This window comes from Ictidomys tridecemlineatus, chromosome 2 (assembly GCF_052094955.1).
Source record: "Ictidomys tridecemlineatus isolate mIctTri1 chromosome 2, mIctTri1.hap1, whole genome shotgun sequence".
Classification (NCBI taxonomy): domain Eukaryota; kingdom Metazoa; phylum Chordata; class Mammalia; order Rodentia; family Sciuridae; genus Ictidomys; species Ictidomys tridecemlineatus.
This window is the reverse complement of record NC_135478.1, coordinates 224,696,172-224,718,190: the sequence shown is the minus strand read 5'-3', so window position 1 is coordinate 224,718,190 and position 22,019 is coordinate 224,696,172. Positions and strand designations below refer to the sequence as shown.

Here is a 22,019-nt window from a genome sequence, read left to right as displayed (position 1 = left end):
GAAACCAACTATGGTCCCCTTCTCGGGTAGGGGGGGAGGGGAGTCTCTTACCCCTTTTTAAATAAACCCTGCTTTATATGCTTGCCTCTTGCGTGCTTCTCTAATGTTCAAACTTCAACATTTGAGGGAAACAGCGGTATCACTTGGCCCCAGGAAAGTGTTTCAACAAACGGACAAAAATATCAGATGTGTGTGTTTTTTGTATTTTTTTTATTCTAGGCAACTGTAAACCATCCAAGGGAACATTCACATATGACCCAGGAGCCCACTGCCATCCCTGTAAACAACAGTGGGGCAGGTCATCCGTCAACACTCCTGAGACAAGCATCTGTGTGCTTTCTGCCAATCTCTGGGACAGAAGTGTAACTTGAACAACCTCAAGTAATGACTGGTGTAATAGGTACAAACTAAATAACCACTGGCACAAGCTGAACACTTCGAGAAACAGACTAGTCTTCCACTGGGAGGCTGCACAAACACAGCAGGGTTGGGGCTCAGAGGGAGAGGGGTATGGTAAAACACCAGCACTCCCAGGACCAGAACCCTACTGGCCACTCCTTCACAGGAATCCGGCAGGGGCTTCAGAGGCTAATTTTCCTCTTGGTCCTTCTGAGACAATTAGCCCCATTTAAGAGGGTCAAGCACACCCACAAGAGGGAGCCCAGCACTGTGTCCCCTTTGTTCTCTGCCTTAAGTGTGGCCAGGCTAAAACAGCCCCATAAACTATCCCCTCTTAGAGGGTAGGCGGAGTCCCCACGTTAGGAACAACTTCTACAACTCCTGAAATTAAAACAAAAACAAAAACAAAACCAACTGTTGGGCTGTATATAATTTTTAAACTAGAATCTAACTAGAATCTTTAAATCAACTAGAATCTAACTCCAAAAAAGGATCTTCAGAGCAGGATAAGCAGTTCATTTAAATTATTTCTTCTCTGTTATTAACAAAGAGACTACAAAAAAAAAAGAGGAAATGGAGAGTCACTCTTCCCAAAACTCCTCCTGTACCTGCTTGCCTATAGCCCATGGGAAGACGTGCAATGCTGGGACTGGCCCTGGAACTGACCACCAATCCCTGTGGGGTCACCATGCCAACCCCAGCCCCCAAGTATCAGATGGATGGGAAAACCAGACTAGACTAGGCCAAAGAGACAGCACTCTCAGTGGCAGGGTCAAGATGATAAGAGAGGCTGGGCCCTAGATTCCTCTTCTTCCACAGGATTTTCAGGGCAGCCTTTGGGTTCGGTCTGGCACTTGGTCAAGGGAAGGCAAATCAGAAGCAAGGGCTCTCAGGAAGAAATTAGTCCCTGATAGCGCACAGTGTCTTTTCCGGGGGGGAATAATGCCACCCCCCTCCGCCCCCGGACGGTGAGGGGTTGGCACCCTTAAAGAAGGCCATTGGGCCTTCCAGGGTCCAGGGTCAGTCCACCCCTCTCCCGCTGGTGGATCTTCTGGTGCTGTAGGAGGTGCTGCTTCTGGACAAAGCTCTTCTCACACTCGGGGCAGCTGTAGGGCCGCTCACCCGTGTGGATGCGCTGGTGCCGCACTAGGTCAGATGGGTGGCTGAAGCTCTTACCACAGTACCCACAGATGAGGGAACTCCGGCTTTTCCTCCAAGGGATGTGGCCAGGCAGGGCAACCAGGCTGTTGGGTGAGAACCTCTCCTGGACACGTGGGCTAGCACTAGGCCCCTCCTGAAGATGGCAGCGCTGATGGGTGATGAGGTTCACCTTGCAGCTGAAGCTCCTCTGGCACACTTCACACTGATGCAGCTTTGCCTTCTTTGCCTGTGGCTTCAGCCGTGGCCTGGGCCTAAGGCTCTCCTCTGGCTCTGTGGTGGGGAAAGACTCCCACCCTGAGTGGCTCTGCAGATGTGTGGCCAGTTGTTGCTTGTAGCGGAAACTGATCTCACACTCAGAACATTCATAGGAACTGGCAGTGTTCTTTTTTAGCTTCAGGTTCTGCCCACATTCCTGACCCAGCTGGACCTGCCTGTGGGATTTCTGCTTTGTGGAGCAGCCCAGAATTCTGCCACTGGTAGGGTCTGTACTCCCCTCAATGGGATCCTCGAGATTAGAGTCCCCAGGGCCTGTCTCCAGAAGAACAGACCCACCCTGGCCATCCCAGAGCTCAAAATGCTCTGAGCGGAGAAGAGCCTGCTCTTCAGTAGCACCTGAGAACGTGCCAGGGGGGCCCGCAGAGCCCTCCTGCTTGTACAGCACCTCCTGCTTGACCACAGCCCCGTCCACTGCAAAGAAAGAACAACAACAAAAAGATCATATTCTAGCACCTTTGGCCTCTCCAGAGCCAAACAAGAATCTGAGAATTTCAGAAGGGCTCAAATCAAAGTCCCATGGGAACAAATGAATTAGGACAATCTGGAAAAAGATGTAACTAAGTTCCAAGAATTATTAAAAACTAAATCTATATTTCTGTATAGACAGGTAACTGGAAATCTGAATACATTATTCTCAAAAAAACAATTTTATAAAAGGTAGCTCTCCAAACTTGTTTGCAAACTATTTAATCCCTGTGAAAAATGACAAAATACACTTCAACAAATATATTAATTTAGGAGAGTGTTGGAATAATAAATTTGAATAATTAAAGAAAAATACACTAGAGCTATAGCTTAAAAGGTGTGTCCAGCTCTCTCTTTTCTGCATATTCTGCCCAAACACCGTGCCCAAACATCCTACATTTCCTTGCCTCCTGATGCTCTGGCCCACCTCTCTCCATCATGTTCTGATGATTTATTACATCCTCTATTCTGTAGAGCATCAAGAAATGTGGTATGGGGGCTGGGATTGTAGCTCATTGGTAGAGCACTTGCCTTGCACACATGAGGCCCTGGGTTCAATCCTCAGCACCACATAAAAATAAATAAATAAAGATACTTGTCTATATCAACTAAAAAAATATTAAAAAAAAAAAAAAGAAAGAAATGTGGTATGTAGTCTTAAGGATCCACAGACTGGTAGGAGTAGACAGACATATGACTGGCAAAATGGTAGTCATAAAGGTATCTGGAACTAGCATATGCCAGATGAGGTTAATGATAGTCATCCTTTGGCAGTTCAACAGTGGGAGAGCTCCCCATGAGCTGCAGAGACCCACTTCAAGGGAGAGAGGGACAGGAGAAAATATTCTAGAGCCACTCACCAGGGTGGGCAGCATCAGGGCCTTCCTCCTCCAAGTCACCCAGCATTTCTGTACCCAAGTCTGCTTCTCCCTCTGGCTGGCCAAGGACCTCTAGGTTGGAAATGGCACAGTATGAGCCCAGAAGAGAGTAAAAGCTCACACAATGGTTAGTTGCTGATGAACACAGTTACTACTGGCAAGGAGCAAATATTAAAACTTCAAAAGACTCAAAGACTACTATTATTGTCACTCTCCCAAGTGCTCTGGGAAAATTAGACAATTCTGGCCATTGCTAAGCATTGATTCAGCTAGCTGCTGCCATTACTGCTTCTCTATAAGGGCCGCCGGTCTCAGGCACCAGGCTGCAAAGCCCCTGCAGTACACCCAGCACCTCCACCACCCCACACGCATGGCTGAGGACTTGCCAAAGCCCCTTTCAGGGCATCTAATTTCATCCTTGCTGAGGGACTGCCAGGTGACAGACAAGGAGACAGTTCTGAAGAAAGCACATGACCCAGCTAAGGTCACATGGTCACTTCTCAGGCCCATTGCTACTTCCCTCTTCACTCACTCTGGTCCAGCCACACTGGTCATCCATTTCTCCGTGGGCCTACATTTTAAAGAGTTTGTTTACCAAACAAAATGTATTAGTTATGTAATAGGGAGTATGTGAGTTAAAATTTATATACATTAAGCAGCACTTCTAATCTACATGAAATACACATTTAGACCACAATGACTGACTAGCACTCCAGCCAAACTCCAAGAAAAAGGGTTTGGTCAATTTGTGCTGCATCCCTCATCCCAGGTAATATAAGACTTCTAATCAAATAGTCTTAACTATTAAAAGCAACATGAGAAACCCCAGAAATACTACCATGCATCAGAAAATCTTCTCAAGAAGTGGCTGTGTAACTGCAGAGAAGAAATACTAGAAGGCATACCTCTGAGACTTTTCCTAAGGTTTTGTAAGTGAGAGGACCTAGAGACTCCCACTTTTCCTGACACAGGCCAACAGGGGATCCCAAGTCAACCTGAGACACAGGTGTAGTCAGAGGCACAAGCCACTGGCCACGGTGTATGAGAGAATTCCAGGGGGAAACTGGAATCCTAGTACTGCTACTCACTCAGAGAGACCAGTGTTTCATAGTTGCTCTCCATGACGTTCCTGTAGAGCTCCTTCTGCCAGTCCTCCAGGTTCTCCCACTCCTGCTCAGAGAAACAGACGCCATCATTCTCAAGTGACCTGGACACCTAAAACCAAAAACGACACTCAATGAGCACCTTGGAGTCATGAAGGCCAAGCCAACAATTCAAAATCATAGCCAAAAGAAGCTGGGCTCCCCTTCTTGCCTAACTTAGTGCTCTGTGGTTCTACCTTAGGGGCCTCCCCCTTGCTGCCAGGGGGCAGCCGCAGGACCCAGGAGCTCCTGTTGCGCAGCAGGTTCTCCACGTTCTCCAGCCGCCGCTGTAGCAGCCCGTACTCCTGCAGCAGGGTCCCCAGCACGGCCCACTTGCCCTCCAGCTGGTTGCCGAACTCCACGGCCGTCTTCTCATAGTCTGCCAACTTCTTTTCTGCTGTCCCAGTGCGTCCCTCCAGGCTCTGTAGCCGGGCAGCCTGGGACTCCATCTTCTTCTCCACAGACTGGATAGCAGCCACCACTGTCCAGAGTGAGATCTCTGTGGTCTCAAAATATGAGCTTTTTTCTGTTGCTTGTGAAGGAGGTGTTGAAGTTGTTAAAGGGGCAGAGCGCCGCTTTCGTCTATGCTGAAGGATCAATCAAAAAAGATACAGGGTCAGTCAGACAATGCTATTCCGAATATCAAGTAAAGAAAGCAATGCCAAAGTACAAAAGAACTCAGAGCTACCTAATTTCTTTCTTCTTCTTTTTCTTTCCCTCTTACTTTATCTTGTTACTGAAGATCGAAACAGGGGCACTTTACCAATGAGCTACATTCCCAGTCCTTTTTGAGACACTGTCTCACTAAGTTGCTGAAGATGGCCTCAAATTTGTTATCCTTCTACCTCAGCCTCCGAAGCTGCTGGGACTAAAGGCCCATATTTGGCTTTTTTTAAAAAGTATGCACTTTTTAATTCTGATATTGAAAATGTGTATATTGTAATAACTTTGGAGAATACTGTAGAAAAGTTATGTAAACTTTCTGAACTTATGTAGATTATATATATGAGCTTTTTTCTTTTCTTTTTCAGTGAAATCAAAATCTCATTGCACATATTTTGCTGCCTGCATTTCACACTTAGCATATTTTATGAGACTTTCCTGTACTGGAGTTCATTTTTTAAACAGTTTCTTTCTACTTTATGTTTTGAACTATATAATAAATGATGTCATTTATATCCACTTTGCCTCCACATTCCTACCTGACATCAATAGTTGATCAAGTCACTGCTGCTGTAAACCTTTCAATGGCTCCCCATGATAAGAGAAAATTCCTTAGCAGGACCTGCAAGACCTAACTCATTCCTTATTTATCCTAATAGTTGATATAGTGAATAACACAAATAAATCCTTTAAAAAACATTTGCTGAAATGACTTGACTAAGCCTGCTGACATTTTCCTTATAATTCTCATTTTTATGGTCTTATAATTCTCATTTTTTGACTGAAGCTCAAAATTTCTAAAACCAACACTAGGGAAATCTTTCCGAAGCTGCTTTCTCACACACTGTCCCACTCCATTTTCATTTCAGTCCTAAACCCCCAAAGTTTGCTCCTCTTTCATGTGGCACTTTATTTAAGGCTGCTTATCTAACCCATTTTGGGGGAAATGAGACCAAGAGGAAATCTCTGAAAGAACTGCTGGGGGAAGGGGTCACAGTCTGGCCTCAAATTGTGGACAAAATGAAACTCACTGGCATAGAACTGAACATTTAAGTTTGATCAAGACCTATTTTAGGGGCTGGGGATGTGGCTCAAGCAGTAGCGCGCTCGCCTGGCATGCGTGTGGCCCGGGTTTGATCTTCAGCACCACATACAAACAAAGATGTTGTGACTGCCGATAATTAAAAAATAAATATTAAAATTCTCTCTCTCTCTCTTTAAAAAAAAAAAAGACTTATTTTAGCTATTCATCATAGAACACAACAAACGCTTACAAATTCCCCTAAAAAGACTTAATTCAATATAAATTATAAATTCATGTGAAACCAAACATTAAGTTGGAAAAATTAACCTCATCACATTTGTTTTGCTTTTGTAAGTCTCTGTGTCACTGGCTTTTTGGAGGCTCATCTTTCCTCCCAGGGGCCACTAAGTGCTTAGTGCTTGCTAAGCACTTCTTCCAGACAGGGTGATAGGTCAGGGTCTAAGAAGAAGAATGAACCCTTCCTCTTCCGCATAATAATAAAGAGTTTCTTCTGGGGCTGGGGATATGGCTCAGGCGGTAGAGCGCTCACTTGGCATGCATGCGGCCTGGGTTCGATCCTCAGCACCACATACAAGTGGTCATGTTGTGTCCGCCGAAAACCAGAAAATGAGTATTGAAGTTCTCTCTCTCAGAGTTTCTTCTTTTCTTCCATTTTGAATTATCTAGCATAACTGAAAAATTCAAATGTCCATCACCTGACCCATGGATAAACAAACTGTGGTCCACCCATCCATGTTATGGGTTGAACTGTCTGGTCAAAAAAAAGCTGGAGAGCTGGGGTTGGAGCTCTATGGTGGAATGCTTGCTTCCCATGTGGGAGGTACTGAGTTCATTCCTCAGCACCACATAAAATAAAAGTATTGTGTCCATCTACAACTAAAAATAATTTTTAAAAAATTAAAAAGATGCTGTAACCTGAACATCAGAATTTGACCTTGTTTGATAAAAGGGTCTTTCTGGAGGTAATCAAGTTATGATTATATCATTATGATGGGACTTATCCAAAGGACCAGTGTCCTTATAAATCAGGGGAAATCTGGACAGAGACACAGAGATGGACAATGATATGAAAATACACACAGGAGGATGACCTGGAAGAGATGTCTGGGGTCACCAGAAACTAGGAGAGGGGTATAGACCTCATAAAGAATCAGTCCTAAGACACTTTGGTTTCAGAAGTGTAGCCTCCAGAACGGAGATCACACACTTCTGTTGTGTAAGCCAGTCTGTGATTCATGACTTTGTTATCACAGCCCTAGGAAATTAACATGCCACACAGTAGACTAGTCCTCAGCAATTGAAGAGAACAAACTACTGACCTAATATTACTACATGCAAAGTCCAAGAACCAAGACACAAAAGGCTCTATACTGTATTCCATTTAGATGCCATTTAGGAAAAGGCAAAACTATTGGGACAGAAAGATCAGTGGTTGTCAGGGGCCAGGAGTGGGAGGAGATTGATTATAAGCAATATGAGGGAAATTTCTGGGATGATAGAAATATTTTATATTTTAGTAATCTGATATCTAAACATTTATCAAAACCCATTGAAGTATATATGCACAGAGTGAATTTTACTGTATCTCAATAAACAGGATTTAAAATGTCCATGTAGAAGAAAATGTTAGCTGTCATAAAAGTAAACAAAAACAAAATCTAAAAACAGAGAAAATATTGTGAAGAGAATATGAGAGATCAAAGCATCCAAAAATAAAACTGCAGACTATAAAGCATTTATGAAAGTAGAAATGTAGGCAATCAATTAAATGACAAGACAATAGCTTTAGCAGTTAATGTGAAGACAATCAAATGCAACCATTTTTCACCCATCAGATGACAAACATGGAAAAAGAATATAACATTTAGAGCTGATGATGATACAATCAACTTAAACTTCCATGACCCTCCTGGAAGTCATGGAAAATACTACAAACCACCTCGTGAAGGAGACCTCAGGAAAATCTTTAAAAATCCTTGCCAGGACCACATTTAATCTCAGCAGCTCGAGAGGCTGAGGCAGGACGATTGCGAGTTCAAAGCCAGCCTCAGACACACAGTGAGGCACTAAGCAACTCAATGAGACCATGTCTCTAAAATAAAAATACAAAATAGGGATGAGGATGTGACTCAGTGGTTGAATGCCACCAAGTTCAATTCCCAGTACCAAAAAAAAAACCAAAAAACAAAAAACCTGGCAATCCCACTTAGGGAACATAGCTTACAAAAATAAGCAGTACTTGATGACATACCCATGAAGATAACTAATTATTGGTTAAGATACTTTGGAACAGTCAAAACCTGGAAATAACTTAGATGTTTGTTAATAAGGGAATGGTAAAATAAATTATGGCACAACCCAAGATGGTTTTACATAACCATTAAAGAAATGAGTTAGACGTGCATGTATGGTTTAGAAAACACACAGCGAGGGCTGGGCGTGGTAGTGCACACCTGTAATCCTAGCAGCTTGGGAATTAGCAAAAGACCCTGTCTCAAAATAAAAAATAAAAAAGGGCTGGGGATATAGGTTAGTGGTTAAGCACCCTTGAGTTCAATCCCTGGTGCCAACAACAACAAAGAAAACATATTGATAAGGTTAAAAGTCCAAATTTTAGGAAAATATATGTATTATCATCTCATTTTCCTATAGAAAACATTTATGTAAGCTTGTTTCATCACACAGAAAGATTTGAAAAGATATTCAACATGCAGTTAACAAACAGGGTTGCATCTTCATGAGGTTGAGAGAAATGGATTTTATTCTTTCATTAAAAAAGTTATTGCTCATTTGTTTTTTTTTTTTTTTTTTTTTGATACCAGGGATTGAAGCCAGGGATGCTTCCCCACTGAGCCACATGTCTACCTTTTTTGTATTTTATTTAGAGACAGGATCTCACTGAGTTGCTTAGTGCCTTGTTTTTGCTAAGGCAAGATCCTCCTCCCACAGCCTCCTGAGCTGCTGAGACTACAGGGGTGCACCACCATGCCTAACTCATTCGACTTTTTAATAAGCATGTATTCTTTTGTAATTTTTTTCTTAAATTCAATTATGTAAGAGTATTTCTGAAGACAATGAAAATACAAAAGTACACTATGCTGACCATGCTTCTGAAGTTTCTGGCACAATCCTGCCTTTGAATAACATATTGTCAGATCATGAGTCAAACAACTGACATGTTGTTATGGTCCAACACGTTACCATTAAGTACAAGATAGAGTCCCAACTGTTAAGAAAACAACAGTTAGCTTGAGTTAATGCAAAGCAAATAACATTCTAAAGTGATACTTCGGTTGAACTAGATGGTATCTACAATTTTCCCAACTAAGAGATACTATTACCTTTTAATATCAAATAGTTTAAAATTGAACACATAAAATGTATAAAATAGTGACAACAGCCAGGTGCAGTGGCACACAACTATAATCCCAGTGACCTGGGAGACTAGGGAGGAGGATCAGAAGTTCCAGGCCAGCCTCTGCAACTTAATAAGACCCTGTCGCATAATAAAATTAAAACAGAGAGTTGGGCATGCTTGTCGACAGACAAAATTAATATTGTTAAAATGGCAATGTTATCAAAAGCAATAAATAGATTCAACACAATCCATATAAAAGTACTAATGATATTCTTCACAGAACTAATAAAACAGTCTTAAAATTAATTTGGAAGATTAAGAGACCCAGAATAGCCAAAGCAATTCTAAGCCACAAAAGCAAGGCAGAAGGCATAACGATATCTGATTTCAAATTACACCACAGAGTTATAGTAACAAAAACTACATGCTACTGGCATAAAACCAGACTCACAGATCAATGGTACAGAGTAGAAGAGACAGAGACGAATCCACATATCTGCAGTCACCTTATCCTTGACAAAGGTACCAAAAACATAACTGGAGAAAAGACATCCTGTTTAACAAATGGTGCTGGGAAAGTTGGTTATCCATATGTAAAAGAATGAAACTAGATTCCTATCTTTCACCCTGAACAAAAATCAACTCAAAAACGGATCAAAAATCTTGGAATCAGACCAGAAACTATGCAACTCCTACAAGAAAACATGGGATCAACACTCCAGCATATAGGTATTCTCAATAGACCCCCTAAAGCTCAGGAAATAATGCCAAAATGAATGGGATGGCATCAAATTAAAAAGTTTCTGCACAGCAAAGGAAATAAATAAGAATGTGAAGAGAGAACTTGCAGAATGTGAAAGAATCTTTGCTAGCTACTCTTCTGACAGAGGACTAATATCTAAAGCATACAACAAACTCAAAAAAACTTAACAGCAAATAAACAACTAGCCCAATTAATACATGGGTAAATGACTTAAATAGACACTTCTCAAAATAAACACAAGTGACCCATGAATATATGAAAAAACTGTTTAACATCATTAGAAATTAGGGAAATGCAAATCAAAACTACACTGATAATTTATTTCATACCAGATAGAATGGCAGTCATGAAGAATATAAACAAGGGGGGCTGGGGATGTGGCTCAAATGGTAGCGCGCTCACCTTGCATACGTGAGGTACTGGGTTCGATTCTCAGCACCACATAAAAATAAGTAAGTGAAATAAAGGCATGCTGTCCATCTACAATTAAAAAATAAATACTTAAAAAAAAAAAAAAAGAATACAAACAAGGGCCAGGTGCCATGTCGAATCCCTTTAATCACAGTGGCTCGGGAAGCTGAGGCAGGAGGATCACAAGTTCAAAGTCAGCATAAGCAAAATTGAGGCACTAAGCAACTCAGTGAGACCCTGTCTCGAAACGCCCCCTCTACCCCTCACACAAAAGAATACAAATAATAATAAATGCTGGAGAGGATGTGAAGAAAAAGGATTGTAAATTGATACAATCACCATAGAAATCAGTAAGGAGTTTCCTCAAAAGACTAGAAATAGAAATACCATGACCCAGCTATACCATTCCTCAGTATTTATCCTAAAGAATTACTCATCTTACTACAGTGACATATGTGTACCCATGTTTATAACAGCACAATTCACAATAGCCAAACTATGGAATCAACCTAAGTATCTTTTTTTAATATTTATTTTTTAGTTGTTGTTGGACATAATATCTTTATTTGTATCTTTATGTGGTGCTGAGGTTTTAACCCAGTGCCTCATGTGGGCTAGTTGAGCACTCTACCACTGAGCTACAACCCCAGCCCCACTAGCCTAAGTATCTATCAACAGATGAATGGATAAATAAAATGTGGTATATATGTATATATACAAAATTGAGTTTATTCAGCCATAAAGAAAGATTAAATTGTCATTTGCAGGAAAATGGATAGAATTTGAGACCATTATGTTAAGTGTAATAAGCCAAATGCAGGTCAAGGGTCTCTCATATATGGAAGCTAAAGAGTAAAAAGGAAAAGAAAAAAAAGTTGTAGGGGGTGATCAAATGAAAAGCAAGGGGAGATCAGAAGCGGAAAGGAACAAAGGGGTAAGGAAAAAAAAGATGGGGGCAGATCTCATGAAAATCAAAGAGATCAACAGAGGAAAGAAACCAAAGGGTAGGAGATGGAAAGGGAGTGGGGGGAAGTGCTGGGGGGGGGGGAACACTGGCCAAATTACCTTGTTATATTGTATACATATACTACTAATAAGTAAGAACAAATTCCACTATTATATACAACTATAATGCAACAATTTTAAAAATGTGGAGGAAAAAACAAAACCCAAGGGACTGAGGATGTAGCTCAATGGTAGAGTACTCCTGCATTCAATCCCCAGTACCACTTACACACACACACTCAGAAAGTAGTGACAACAAATACTCATGGTTTCACTACTCAGTTACACACAATCACACACACAATTTCCTTTAATGTCTTTTGTGTTATTCTCTAACTACTATCCTTGATTTTTTTTTTTTACTATTAATTGCCTTTTTCCACATATTTATATTTGTTTCCAAGAAAACATTCGTGAGTTTTGTATGTTTTAGGACTTTACATGAATTGAATCATTCTCCCACAACTCCTGGGAATATTTTATTGTTGCATGTGGTTATGATTGAAGTTCACTGCTGTATCATATTCATTGTATAATACTGTTTATTTTTCCATTCCACTACTAATGTTTCTATCTTTTTGTCATTACAAACACTGCTATGATGAACAGGACTATACATGGGTCCTAAGTCCTAGGAGACACACCTGGGCAAGTGTTTCCTTAGGGTACAGTTCTAGGAAAGGGATTTTTCCATCATAGAGTATGTATGCATCCTGAAATTACACAGATAATGTCAAATGTTACATCTTTATATGTATTGGCCATTCAAAATTTCCCCTTCAGTGAGATATCTGCTTAAGTATTTTATCCTTTTATTTTGGGTTGACTTTTCCTGTCTCAAAATTTCTGAATTAATTCTGGAAACTAATCTCCAGCATAGATAAGTTACAAATATTCTTATTTGTGCATAATGGGTTTTTACTTTTGTGGGGGGGTGGGTACTGGGGATTGAATTCAGGGACCCTTTACCACTGAGCTACAACCACAGTTCTTTTTATTTTTGATTACAAGACAGGATTTTACCAAGTTACTGAGGCTGGCCTTGAACCTGCTATCTTCTGCCTCAACCTCCCAAATCACTGGGAATTCAAGCATATACCACCATATCCAGCTTACTTTTTATTATCTTAACTTTAATATAGTTATATTTTATTTGTGTCCTTTTATGGTTTCAACTTTTGTGTCGGAAGTTAAAAATAAACTTAAATTCCATAATATCATTTTCTAAACTTTTTATAGTTTTGCCTTTATCTTTTAAATACTTAAATTCAATTAAAATTCATTTATGTGTACAGCACAAATCCTGACTTCCATATGGGTAATTCAGTCTTTTACCATTATAAAAGTAGTAGTAGCCTTCTTTAGCAATATTTATATATACTTAAGCCAACTTTCTTTTCATTGGTTTTGGCCTGGTACATTGTCTTCACATCCTTTTATATTTAGCATTTCTTTAGACTTATCTTTTAGTTGTATCTCTTATAAATCATACTTGAGGGGCTGGCACTAAGGCTCAGCAGTAGAGCACTCACCTAGCACATGCAAGGCCCTGGGTTCAATCCTCAGCACCACATAAATAAAGGTATAAAAAATGTAAGCATAACATATTATAAAAATAAATAAATAATACTTGGATTTGTTTCCCCTCATCCTAACAATCTCTGCCTTTTTCTCTAATATAATTTTTTTTCTTATTCTATTAGCCCCACTTCTAAATTATTCAATTTCTAGTATTTTAGCAATTGGCCTTGAAATTATAGGAAGCATACTTACAAAGATCTTTAAATACTTGAATTGTGATCATCTCTATATCAATGCTGTAATGTGCTGAAATTCCCTTTAATTCTATAAGAAATTATTAGTTTTATTCAGCCAATATTTATTTAGATTTACTTTTTTCACAGATCATCACAGTATTTTCCATTTTCAGAGTTTCCATTTGGGAAAATTTTCCTTTTACCTAAAGTATATTCTTTAGAATGTTCTTTAATGAAAGTGTATTGCTAGCAAATAGTTAAATTTCAATTTATCTGAAAATATTTTACCATTGTTTTTGAAAGATATTTTTGTTGAGTATAAAATTCTCAAAACATGATTATTTTTCTTTCATCCTGACAATATCATTTTACTGTTATCAGACTTCCATCATTGCTGTTGAAAAGTTGTCCCCACTGAGCCTAGATTTCTTTTTTCCTTCATTTTTTTTTTAAGTTCTAGTACATTCGTTTTATTTATCTATTTTTTTATGTGGTGCCGAGGATGGAATCCACCAACTTGCATGTGCTAGGCGAGCCCCGCACCGCTGAGCCACAACTCCAGCCCCAGAGATTTCTTTTATATCTATCCTGATTGATGATATATCATTATTTCCATGTACTGGCAATTGTCAATCCTACAATATCATCAGACATTAGCAACTCATCATATATGGCCTCTAGTACACGGAGAGAAAGTCCAAGTGACAGCAAGTGTGTGCATTCAAGTGTTTTCCTTCTAGTTCCAGTTAGATGAGTGTTAGATTTTCTTGTTCCATTTTTTAAAAAATATTTATTCACGATACCTTTATTTCACTCATTTAGTTTTTTAACGTGGTGCTGAGGATTGAACCCAGGGTCCCGCAGGTGCGAGACAAGCCCTTTACCGCTGAGCCACAACTCCAGCCCCAATTTTCCATTTTTCTTATCTCTTATCTTCTCACATTTCCCTTCTCTTTTTTTTACTTACTCTGCATTGTCTTCTGGATAATTTCTTCAGTTCCACCAGTTGATTATCAGTGTGTCTAATATGCAAATAAGTATAGCTTTCCACTGACTTTAAAATTTTAATTATATTTTTTATTTTTAGAACTTCTATTTTAGAACTATAGTTGTAGCTCAGTGGTAGGGTGCTTGCCTAGCACATGTGATGCACTAGGTTTGATCCTAAGCACTACATAAAAACATAATTATATCCATCTACAACTAAAAATATTTTAAAAAATAAATTCTATTTTACTTTTTCAAACTGGGTTGCTTTCTCTCTTGACCCTTATTCATATTTCCCATTCTTTCTTTTATCTTTAAATATATTAAGCACAGTTATTTCATATTCCTAATACCACTAATGTGTGAAATCTTTGAGGATTTAATTTGTTGACCATTATTTTTACTGGCTTTTCTTTTCCTTGTTTGTTTGGTAATTTTTTAAAATCATAAACTCGTACTTCTTAGAACTTTATCCATTGGAATTAGTTGAAGTCAAGCTGCAGTTGTAGCTCAGTGGTACAGTGCTTGCCTAGCACGTGTGAAACACTGGGTTCAATTTTCAGCACCACATAAAAATAAATGAATAAAATAAAGGTATTGTTTCCATCTACAACTAAAAACATTAAAAAAAAAATTAGTTGAAGTCTAAGTTAAATGTAGATTCCTTCAGAAGAGATTTGTTTGTGGGCTGGGGTTGTGGCTCAGTGGTAGAGTGCTTGACTACCAGGTGCAAGGCCCTGGGTTTGATCCTCAGCACCACATAAAAATAAGTTAATAAAATAAAGGCATTGTGCCCAACTACAACTAAAAATTAAATATTTTTTAAAAATTTGTGTTTGTTTTTGACAAACAACTAGGAATTCTTTAAATGCTTGGCTTAGGATTTCTTGAACTATTCTATTCAGAGTATGAATTCAAGCAACAAGCTCATAAATTCTCAAGGGAGGGGCTGGGGATGTGGCTCAGGCTGTAGCCTGCTCGCCTGGCATGCGCGTGTGGCCCAGGTTCCATCCTCAGCACCACATACAAACAAGGATGTTGTGTTCACCAATAATTGAAAAATAAATATTAAAATTCTCTCTCTCTAAAAAAAAAAAAAAAAAAAAAAAAAAATCTCAAGGGAAATCTCAGACCCATCTCACAATGTCAAGGTTTAATGCCTTTTTAAATTTTTTGCAATCACCTAGGGGAAAGAGCTTACATTTAATTAATTCAGCCTTAGAATATTGCCCTTTGAATTCTCAGCTTTAGGGGGTTGTAACGGGAGGCTTCTCTATCTTAAGCTCTGAGTTTTGTCTTCTATTTTCTAGGTCCCTTGAGGTCATAAAATACCAAAAATGAATGTTCAGAAAATACCCTCAAAGTTGGCCTCAGAACTCTGCTTACCTCTTTAAAATGTTCCCTCTTTCACTTACTTTATGCAAATATTCTTTACTATACATTTCAAATGTATTTATATAGGTGTTTTTCTCAGCATTTATTAATTGTTTTCATCAAGGCAAGGACTTGGACTAGAGATACTTTATCTTAAGAGAGAAAGTCTAAGAACAGAAACATGCCGAAGAACAAATCTGTCCTACAGTGACAAATCCCTAAGTTATCTGAAGCGAGATTTGGGATTTTGGTGATCTTTAAGGCTTCCTCGCCACAAAGTCTGTTGGTGACGTGTAAGCAATCCTGGAACGAGCAGTAGGGAGCAAGCATTCTAGCAGGGTTCTCCTGCCCCAAGTCTTCCAACTCCTCCCTTCTCCACTTCCTGCAAGAATCGAATCTAGTGCACCCTGCTCAAGGTAACGTTTTCACCACAGGATCTTCTTAGCCCTTCATGCTCACTGAAGATCTCACTTGATTCTGAAAAGGTTTGTGGACCCAAAACGGCTGCATTAAAACCCAATTCAGTTATACCTGCCTTCCCCATAGGAAAGCCTCCCCGGTATTTTTAAGTTAACCATCACTCCAGAACAGAAATGAGGAGTGTCAGCCCTAGAAGGAACCCTAGAAATCATCTAGCAACTAACGCAACACTTGCAACTCAGAGTTCAACGGAGACCCAGAGGGTGGACACAGTTGCCTAAAATCACCTAAACTGGGTGGCTTGAGAGCTCGGGTAGGACTGACCTCGTTTCCCGTCTCCATACCCAGGTACTCCTAACGAGCGCCAGTGTCTTGACATTCCTTGAAAAGGGGTGGCTTCGGGAGGCAGAAGGGGAGGAAAGAACTCTGACACCTTCACAAACAAAACCCAGCAACTACGGTAAGTGACACCTGTCCCCAAGCACAGGCGACCCCGCCTGGCTCTCACTCGTGGCTGCACCCCAGCACAGAAAGTTGTAGGAGTGTGACAGAGAAACCGGCAGCGCGTCAGGCCAGACGGCGCGGTGGCAGGTAACGAGTGTGGGGTCCCCGGAGCACCGGGCGAGCTCGCCGGTGGCGACGGGACCGTGGGTTCCCAGGCCGGGCAAGAAGCAGAAACGTGTGGCCACTGGGACAATCCCAAGAACGTGAAACGAGCCTCGCGGAATTTCTGGGCGCCGGCGCCGAGGCGCAGGACGGACGCGGAGGGAGCGGGTGCCTGGGGCCGCGGGCCGGTGAGGGAGGGGCGCCCGCCCGCCGCAGCGCGCGACGCCGACCCCGCCCCGACGGGCTCCGCCGCCCGAACGGCCTGAAGGTCTCAGGGGAGCCTCTCACCCGAGCAGGCGCCGCCTCCGCCATGGCTCCAGTCGCCGCTCAACAGCCGGACCGCCTGAGAGCCGTCGGGCTGCGCGCCAGTCCGCCCGCGCCCGGACGCTCCCGGAAGCTGCCGCCGTGTTGACGCGAGGTGCACTCTGGGAGCCGGCCCTGCCCGCCAAGATGGGGCTCAGTCGCCCGGCCCACGCGCGGGTTTCCATCGCGCCCCCGTGCGGCCGGAGGACGAACGGCAGGCTGGAACCCAGGCCAGCGCGGCGTGGCGAGCCAGCTCCAACCTTGAAGTCCAGAGCACGTTGTGAATTGAGGGAGGACCCGCGGGCCTTTGTGTGTCTTTTGGGTGCCAGCACTTTACTAAATGCTTTGCGGGATTGAAAAATGCATGAAACTCGGACTTTGCTCCTAGAGAAGAACATGTAACCTACTCGGGGAAAGGAGATTGGCCCCAACTGGCAAGTGCCCTTATACTAGTAGTGCACTTATTACCTGGCTTTTTAGATAATAGAATCGCATTTTCATATCAACAGTGTGGAGTCAAGGACCCAGTCAACCCACTGTGGTCCACTAAGTGTGGTGTCACATGCCTTGGAAAATCCAAGATAGACTTGATTCAAATAATTAATCCAGTCCTTGAGCTGCATGTGTATTAGAAGGTGTGTTCGGAGTTTGGGCTAAGAAAGCATGGCCAGGTTACCACATCACCATATACCAGCAACACTCCTGCAACCATACTTACCTAATTTATACCATTTTGCCTCTCTAGATATGTGAATGAGAGTGAAATGAACGTCTAATGACAGGCATGAAGCGCTTCCCCTGAGATATAAACTTTTAAAATCAACAGAAAATTTGTTACCCTAGACTGTCTCCTTCACAGGAAGGGCTGAGGTCAGATTCCACTTCCTCAAAGAGGTCTGCCCTACCTACTCTGACTATAGCCCAACTCTCTCCTCCATCCCCAAACTCATCGTCTTCACCCTGCTGGAAATAACCTCTTTTTTTTTTTCTTTCATTTACTTCTCTGTCTCTTCCACTAAAATGTCTTTTCACAGTATTGTCTACTCTTTTTTCTCTGAAGTGCTCCCAAATGCTTTTGAATGATTAAGTAGTGAATCAGAGAGTAAGGATATAAAAAGCCATCTCAAAGAAGGTGGCGCACACCTGAAATCCCAGGGGCTCAGGAGGCTGAGGCAGGAGGATTGTGAGTTCAGAGCCAGCCTCAGCAACAGGAGAAGTGCTAGGCAATTCAGTGAGACCCTGTCTCATAAATAAAATACAAAATAGGGCTGGGAATGTGGCTCAGTGGTCAAGTGCCCCTGAGTTTCACCCGTGGTAGAAAGAGAGAGAGAGAAAAAAAAAAAAAGATATGATTTTCAGGGCAAACAGATTGACAGGAGCTTGACTGAATCATTACCAAATCTTAAGGAAGAATGGACCAGCCTGAAGAGACTAATTAACAATAAATTCTGCCCTCTCTCAGACCAATAAACACTTGCTGTCAGACTCAGAAAGACATGTATCATGATTGTGGAGACAGACATATCAGGACATAGGGCATTGTTCATAGAACTCACCCCTCATTCCATTTCTATGCTCACCAGGCTGCTGACTGATGAGTCAGGTTTCCACGTAGCTGCTGGGAGACACACGCATTAGACTGACGGGAATGAACAGTCCACCCCTGGAAATGGTTAAACTGATAGTCTAGTTTGTCCATCAATCTCTAGAGAGTCAGCTTGATTCAGAATTCTGATGCTGAGCCTGGGATTCTGGAAAAGAGTTTAGATTGAATTTCCAGCCTTCCATGGAGGAGGGAGACAACACCAGGTACTGGTCTGTAGGTGCCTGGCCTTTGGGAAATGGTGTAGGGCAATGATTTAGGAAATGTGACTGGAGAATGACACCAGTCCTGGCCCAGCACTGCCACTTACTGGAGGTGGACCTTGTGCAAATCTTTAACTCTTGGTACTGTCATTTCCTCCTTATTCTTGGGGAATAATAATACTGTTTAGTTCACAGACTTCCTGTAAGGAAGTTAAATGAGTTAAATGAATGAATTCAAGGCATTAAAATAGCACCTGTCATGGAGTAAGAGTTCAAGGAGTGCTCATGATCATATAACAAAGACTTAGAGGCTGCTCTGGCTAAAAACAGTGACTCTTGGGGCTGCAAATTTCCAGTTGGAAACGAAAGGCCAAATGAAAACTTGGCATCTCTGCATCTGACTCTTTTTCTCAGAGTCATGTCATTCTCCTTTTTTTTTGGACTGTCTTACTATGTTACCCAGGCTGGTCTGGAACTTCTGGACTCAAGTGATCCTCCTGCCTCAGCCTCCCAAATAGCTGGGACCACAAGTGCAGCCACCACACCTCCCAGATTTCTTATTGCCTCTCTCTCTCTCTCTCTTTTTCACATTTTGAATGTTAAATGTATTAATGAAAAATATCTTCAAAACTTCATTAATTATTTGGCTAAAAACTGGTACAGAATTCCTCTCAGGGAAAGAATAGTATTTCATTTGCCCAGAGTTTTATAGGTCATTTTATTTATGGAAGAAGAGTCACAAAGGCATGGCTTGGAAGGCAGAAGGTGAAAAGTTAAAACCAAATTGCTCTGGGTAAAGAATTAGGATTTGGGGATTTCCCTGCATATCCTGGGAGAAAGGGTGAGAGGGCTCAGAACAGGGAGGAGAGCTGCTCTTTAGAGAACCAGCAGAGAGATAAAATATGGAAGCAGGTGGCAAACTCTGAGCAAGTCCTGGGAGTGAGAATGGTTCCAGGTGTTTTAAGAGCAGAGACTAAGTCTAATTTGGGTCATTTACTGTGCTAGGCTGAGATGAGATCGCTTCTGTGACTTTCAAATTATAAAGTCCACTGCACATAAATGTCATGTGGGTTAACATAGAACCAAGAGAATAGACCTGCCCTTGGCTGATAGTTTGCTCAGCTGCCTGTTTTTATAGTTACAACAATTGATGGACCAATATGGTAATTCACAGGCATAGCCTTGTTAGTTCTGGGCCCTGGTGTGAAGTTTCCTACTTTTCCCCCTTTCATGTTGACAGTATTCAATACCCAGAGACCAGATCTCAGACAACTAGTTATGGGGCCTGAATCCTTGATTATAAGATAATTTTATTTCTTTCATAGCATTTAAATGTCTTCAATAATTTTTTACTTTTTTTTTTTTTAGTAATTTCTTTAATGGTTGCCTAGGAGTTTCCTATCTCTTATGAAAAACAGCTTCAAATTTGTACCAACTTAACTCCAATGATAGAAAGAGAACATTAGTCCTAGCCAGGCGCACACCTGTAATCCCTGAGGTTCAGGAGACTGAGGCAGGAGGATCGAAGTTCAAAGCCAGCCTCAGCAACTTAGTGAGGCCCTATCTCAAAATGAAAACTAAAAAGTCTGGGGATGTGGATGTGGCTCAGTGATAAAACCCTGCTGGGTTCAATCCCTGGTACCGAAGAAAGAAAAAAAGAAATATTAGTCCTATACTGTCTCTTCCCCTTTGCTTTCCTTTTTTTGGGGGGGTATTATTGTTATACATAATTTTACAATGTATTGTATTTTGTAACATTAATTTAAATATAAATTTAAAGGGCTGGGGATGTGGCTCAAGCGGTAGCGCGCTCGCCTGGCATGCGTGCGGCCCGGGTTCGATCCTCAGCACCACATACCAACAAAGATGTTGTGTCCGCCAAGAACTGAAAAATAAATATTAAAAAAAATTCTCTCTCTCTCTCTCTCCTCTCTCACTCTCTCTTTAAAAAAAATATAAATTTAAATATAATTTTGTGACCTTTAATAAAGTTGAAAGCAAAAAGGAGAGCTTTTTTAAAATCACTTTTGTTATGTTAAACTTCTTTTTAAAAAACTTATTATTTCTGGTTCACCAATAAATCTATCAATCTTTAAAAAAGAAAATAACTTTGGTCACCTGTGGTTTTCATTTTCAGTGTCATCTAGCTTACACCTGCCTTCTTAGGTCTTCCATTGCATTCTCTGTGGACTGTTGTGTGTGCTCTGCTTCTAAGGAGTTCCATGGGACTGCAGCACAGTGGACCCTGGGCTCACTGGCAGCCTATAGGACAATCTAGGAGTTGAAGGACCTCCTTGCCTGCTTGTGCCTCACCATCTGATTCTGTCCCCTGCAACTTCACACCTTTGGCTCTGACCACACTAGTCTCCTGCATCATAATCCCCAGTGCTGTTGCTCCCCTTGCTTTGTCCTCAGCCATGTGCCTCCTCCCTCCTTTTCCTTTGCCCCATCCATCTCATGCTTTAAACCCAGACTTCTCTATGAAGATCTGCCCGACTCCTAGAGCATCATGAGCTCCTGCCTCTCATGTTGACCCATTCTTATGACCCATTGTCAAGCAAATGCTACTGCCTGGGGTTGCCAGCTTCCTTTTCATGTGTACCCCAATAGTGCTGATCCTGACTAATGTGCAAACACTGAAAAGATAACTGAACAAATTTCAAAAGCCAATGTCCTGAGTCACCATCTCTGATCAATTCTGGAGGCAGAGCTTACTATGAAACTTTCCCTGGAGCCCATGCTGGGGTATGGGTGATGCATGATACAGCTGAGGGCATTTGGCTTCCAGGAACCCAGAGACTTTTTGCCTCTCTCTAGCTCTGAAAGACTTTTCTACAGAAAGAGCCCAGCTTTCTCATGATGGACTTTATAGGAGATCAATGTGTATTTCTCAACTCTCCTCTCCGGCGGTCATATGCTTTCTAGTGTTTTTTTTCTCACAAATATCTTCTCTCCAATTAGAAATCAGACTCCTAGAGAGAAAGAATTATTCACTAAGAATTGAATAATGATCCAAGCCCCCATCTATCCTCTTTCTCATCCTCCAAGTGCCTGTTTTCCTCTTTCTGTATCTATAGTGGCAGGAATTGGCAAAATGTAAGGGATTGAGGAGGGCACAGTGATCCATGGCTGTAATCCCAGCAACTCTGGATGTTGAGGCAGAAGGATCTCCAGTTTGAGGCCAGCCTTAGCAACTTACG

General features: G+C 41.5%; 1 protein-coding gene across 1 annotated transcript; it reads right to left on the bottom strand.

The window, feature by feature from the left end:
• Nucleotides 1-189: 189 nt before the first annotated feature.
• On the bottom strand, nt 190-17,157 carry Znf212 (zinc finger protein 212). The gene is made up of 5 exons (XM_078040764.1): nt 16,999-17,157; nt 4,519-4,908; nt 4,268-4,394; nt 3,162-3,251; nt 190-2,247 (listed from the first exon to the last, which is right to left on the bottom strand). The coding sequence occupies exons 1-5, from the start codon at nt 17,020-17,022 to the stop codon at nt 1,385-1,387; spliced, it is 1,494 nt and encodes a 497-aa protein (XP_077896890.1). The 5' UTR covers nt 17,023-17,157; the 3' UTR covers nt 190-1,384.
• Nucleotides 17,158-22,019: the final 4,862 nt, after the last annotated feature.